General features: G+C 25.1%; 1 protein-coding gene across 1 annotated transcript; it reads left to right on the top strand.

Annotated features, from left to right (window-relative positions):
* Window positions 1-830: 830 nt before the first annotated feature.
* On the top strand, window positions 831-3,542 carry LOC108694555 (lysosomal aspartic protease-like). The gene is given in 8 exon segments (XM_018204117.1): window positions 831-889; window positions 1,472-1,710; window positions 2,200-2,310; window positions 2,393-2,600; window positions 2,717-2,839; window positions 2,919-3,069; window positions 3,214-3,309; window positions 3,384-3,542. Coding segments are annotated over 8 exon segments (1,146 nt in total).
* Window positions 3,543-5,445: the final 1,903 nt, after the last annotated feature.

Below are 5,445 nucleotides of genomic sequence, written 5' to 3'. Positions count from 1 at the left end.
TTTAATTATATTTTATTGGTTTTTAAGAATAATTTCAATTTTATCTATCACATTATTACTCATAATATAAATGTAAAAAAAAATAAATTTTTAAAGTTATGATTTATTTTACTTGTTTCCTAATTGCATTTAAATGCCGATTTTTGAGAATTAAAATTTTTGCAATTTAAAGTCCCGAATTCTTGAAAATTAAAATATTTTAAAATATTTTAAAATATTCTTATTAACAATGAAAATATTTTTGGAAATTTCGAAAAATTTTTAGAATTTCTGTCCGCTACAATATACGACTCTATTCAATCTTAATGAGAAAGTATCATACTATATATAAGTATCATACTATATATATATAAACATTTTATCAAAGTCAACAATATAATCTTTTGAAGATTAATTTTCTCTTTTCAATTATATATAGTCGTTGAATTTATTTTCATCATATCATCTTAATGAGTATATGAGTATTATGAGTTATATTAATGAGTATATGCGAAATATGAATATATATAAGAAACGATAAAAAACAATAACGCTTAGTTGAACTATATATGAGAAATTTTTTAAAAGATGTTTAAGGACTATAGATTATAAACTATGGAGAGTGAGTTTTAGAACATATCGCACGTTTATCCTTTTCACCTTTTTATAAATACAAGCAGATATATAAACTTGTATATAAACAATATTCGGAACATTAATTTAATTTACTTGTCCTTTTTCCATTATACATTTTGGTTGTGAATAAATTCGAAAAAACGGAATTACAATATCTCTAAAATCTTAATCTAAAATCTTTTGTATCTTTAATTATATCAGGATATTTGGAAAATATGTTTCGACATCTCGTGGTGATAGCGACACTCGTCGTATTCAACGTTTCATTTCGAAGGTAAGCATGTATAAACGTCGATTTGCGATAAATGTTTCAACAAAATATTAGAACAAATTTCTAAAATGTAATTTGCATGTCAGAGTAAAATGGACAAGAAAACCAAGAATATAAATAGAGAAATATCGCGTGCAAATTTTTCGAATATACAATACTCCATTTCTATGTTTAAGGTTTCTTTGATTTGTAAATTTTTGTAATTTAAAATCGAATCATACGATGCTCGATTTCTTGAATGATAAGCATACATGCATACTTTGACGCATATAGTCTAACGTTTAACAAATCATACTATGAAATTAACAATTGTTCTTTTAGGTGACATAAGAACAGAGAAATTGACATTTAAAGTAACTAATCATTATTTGAAATTGAAAATATAGCATTTATTTCTTAATACTAACTGGTTGAAGCTTTAATAATTTTCAAGAATAAAAAATAATTTGCAGATGATTAATGAATTCGTATATATCTTATTATGCAATATTTGTACATTGGCGTATATTTGTATATATGACACATACATACGTCAATATGTATATGTAAAATAGAATATGGAATTTTATTTATTTTTGTTTCAAGAATTCTTTTGCATAAGATAAACTCCCGGCGAAGAGCGATTGATATAAATTTTGATCGACTGACTCGTGCAGCTGATATTGCAAGGCAATCTCTGTTTAGTGATGGGGATATTGCATACTATGGTAATATTACAATTGGAACTCCACCGCAAGTGTTTAATGTACTTATAGATACTGGTTCCCCAGATCTCTGGATACCATCCATAATCTGTACTTTCAAATTAAGCAGCCGTGCTTGCAGTAAGTATACTATAACATCGTTATAGCTTCAATATTCCATTACTTGCAAAAGTATCTTTATATTTAATAATATTATTGCATATAAAATAAATTTTATTGCTTTTTTTTATTTTAATGATTGACGTAGAACGGTAAAAATATAGAATAGAAATGTAGAATTGTTTTCTACCATATTTCAAATAAAATTTTTTGAATAATTTAAAATATAAAAGTTTTGATGCTTAAAAAGTTAAATTATTGAGCAGATAAATATTATGGAACTGAGTTTTTCAATTACGTATGATTTAATTTAGATATTTGTCACGCTTATGTTCTCATGGCATAAATGATTTTTATATGATTTTATAAATCATGTATTAAAGTAAAAAATATAAATATACATTTGATGATTTAAATTATTATTAATTATACATATATCACATTGATATAGAAAAATTTATTTCTAAAATTTGTAATACATAAATTGATTTACTTTTACGTATTACACAGTGACCCATAATAATTATGATAACAGAAAATCCAGCACATATAGACCAGATGGTAGATCTTTCGGAATTCGATAAGGTAATGGTGCTGTTGGCGGATATTTATCAACTGATGAATGTGAGTCATCAAACAAATAATTCTATTTAGTCCCAATTATTAATTATAAAAGTGTTTCTAAAGAAACACATCACTTTTTTTTTATAGATTGCAGGCCTTGATGTTCAAAATCAAACTTTCGGAGAAGTAACAGAGCAGTACGGAAAATCCTTCGAATATGCAAAATATGACGGAATTTTGGGTCTGAGTTATCCAATATTATCTCCTGAAGGAGTGATTCCACTTTTTTCCAACATGATTAACCAACAGCTAGTGAAGAATCCAATTTTTAGTTTCTATATTAAACAGCACGTATTTCTGTATACATTACGCTAAAAAATATTTTTTCTCTTAAATAGTTTTCTCTTAAATAGTCTTCTCGTACACATTTGTCTTTTCACATTAAACAATGTAATCTACACAGAAATCCTAATGTCAAATGGGATGGTGAACTGATATTGGGAGGCTCTGATAACAGGTTATATTTAGGCGATTTTACATATGTTGATGTTACCCAAAAAGAATATTGGCAATTTACTTTGGATAAGTACGTTATTATGTTTAAATTGCACGTATGTCAGTTACAAATTATATGCCAGATAAATATTAATGCTATTCCACTGTAGGATTAAAATGGAAGATAAGATTTTATGCGAGAATAGTTGTCAAGCTATTGTCGACACGGGTACTTCTCTAATAATTGGACCATCAACAGATATCACAATTATTAATAGACGAATAGGAGCTGATCATAATAATTTTACGAGAGGAATATTTGTAAATAGTGATACTTATTACAACGACAATTCTCTTTTAATATTAAATAATTTAATAGATTATTGAAATATATTAATAGAAATTTGATATATTATTGATTACACTAACACAATTTATTTTACTAATACTAAGCTTTGTTTAAAGGTGAACTGCAACAAGACTTATAATTTGCCCATTATCGATTTTATCGTAGGTGGTTTTAGAAAACTCAGACTTTCTAGTGAAGATTATATTATTAAGGTAAATATCTTCAAATATGTGCGATTTAAATTTTCTTAGAATCGAAATGTCATGCCATATTTGATTCGTTGTAGGAAATATATAACAATGAGATGGTGTGTATGAGCGCCTTCGTGAGTGACTATCAGTATAAGGGCGATCCAGCGTGGACTTTGGGCGATGTATTTTTACGTCGGTATTATACTGAGTTCGACATGAAGCATGACCGGATAGGATTTGCCTGTATTGTATAATGTATAATAAGAAATTCGTTTCTCTTTACACATTTTTATAGATAAATGTTGAAAAAGCTAAACTACAATAATAGGCGAATTATTAAGATAAAGTTTATAGAATAATAATTCCTAGGTTTATTACCTTATGAATTTTTGTGATTCTTAGATATGTATGTGATACTTTGCGAAAATCACAACAGAAATATATATATAATATTATTTTTATTAATGATTTAATACAATTTATTTGTTTAGCATAATATTGTAATATGACATGATATTATGAATATTTCGAAATATTAAAATAAAGTATACATTCCTGTATATTGTAGCTATGTTGATTTCATATATCGACCCTTCAATTTTACTTAAATATGATAATTCAAAAAGTACTATTTCATACATCATAAACATTTGTCTTTTATATAAGTATCATTTTTAATATTTTTATTATAAATATTATATATTTGCATTTACATAATATTTTAAAAATTTACATAATATATAAGGAACTATTACAGATAGATACAGATAGATACTGAACAAAATATGATGAAAAAAGATAATTAGACCGATATAAGAACTAGAATTTTTCAATACTAAAATTGCTTTTAAGTTATAGAAATTAATCATAATATCACAATGAAAAATGTCTAACTCAATAATAATAAAAGAAAATGACTAGAACAGTAATAGTTAAACGTTCTGTGGAATGTGTCATTTATACAATATTTTCTCATTTTTCTCGCAAGACTCAATTTATAAAGAAATTTAGCTCATTAGTATAATGAGACTAAATTTTATGGATGTCATATGATTATGTCAACTTGATCTTGGATTTAATAATATCTTGATTCTTATAGTATAATTAGTATCTCTTATATAAGCAATGTTTGTTAAATTCTTAATGAATTCCTTACATTTTTTTCTTACGTGACCTCTGCGTAGCGCGATACCATTACGGAATTTAGCATTCGTTTTAATTGATCCGATTTCATCTTTATTATGATTAATTGAATCTTTTAATTCTTAAAAGATCGCTTTATCGAAAACCAGATTTTTTTGTATATTTTATTTATTTTTAAAGAAAATACAGTATTTGTCGTATAAATTCTTTAAGTAATATCATAATAATACAGTTTTGTACACAAGTAATATTACAGACTTTCTACTCTTGTACATTTGTTAATTAACTTATAATTGCTTATTAGCTTATAATTAGTTTTAAAGTCTATTTTTTAATTTATTAAACATACTTTTTGGATGTATCTCATGATGCGAAAGTTCTAACAGAGTTCTAATTAAATGTTAATTATGAGTATTTTATACATGTTTATAACGTATGTGCATAGTGACAATAATATATTTTAAGTCAGCATAATATTTTAAGATGCTTTTATATAATTTATGTAATAAAAATAAAATAAAGTAACAGACAAAAATATAAAATTTTCCATTTTAAGGTAATCTAAAATTAATATATTTACAATGTGCTTTATCAAATGGAATGAAAATATCCTTTTCATATTGTATCACCATTTGCATAAGCCTATGATATCAAAGAAAACAATACCTTCGAAGATTAATATTTCGTTTGTTTTTCATTAATCATTGAATTTATTAAAATACATAATCACTAATATTATATATAACCAAAATATGTGCGAAAAGAATTTTTTTTTAAATTAATTAGAAATTAGATTAATGAAAAGAACTATTATAATCGCTTTTAGAACATTTTGCGGCCTTTTTTGTCCTTTTCATACTTTTAAATAAAAACATGTACATATATAAGCTCGTATCATGACGCTTTGCTTTTCATAGCGCTGAGACACTACTGTGTCTCTAGACATAAGCAGCATCGTATATACAATATATATATATATATTAGGTTTAGTAAAGAGAAATCCATTATTTTTGC

The sequence above is a fragment of the Atta colombica genome, unplaced genomic scaffold (genome assembly GCF_001594045.1).
Source record: "Atta colombica isolate Treedump-2 unplaced genomic scaffold, Acol1.0 scaffold120, whole genome shotgun sequence".
Classification (NCBI taxonomy): Eukaryota; Metazoa; Arthropoda; class Insecta; order Hymenoptera; family Formicidae; genus Atta; species Atta colombica.
The sequence above is the reverse complement of the archived record's forward strand: the minus strand, read 5'-3'. Positions and strand labels throughout refer to the sequence as shown.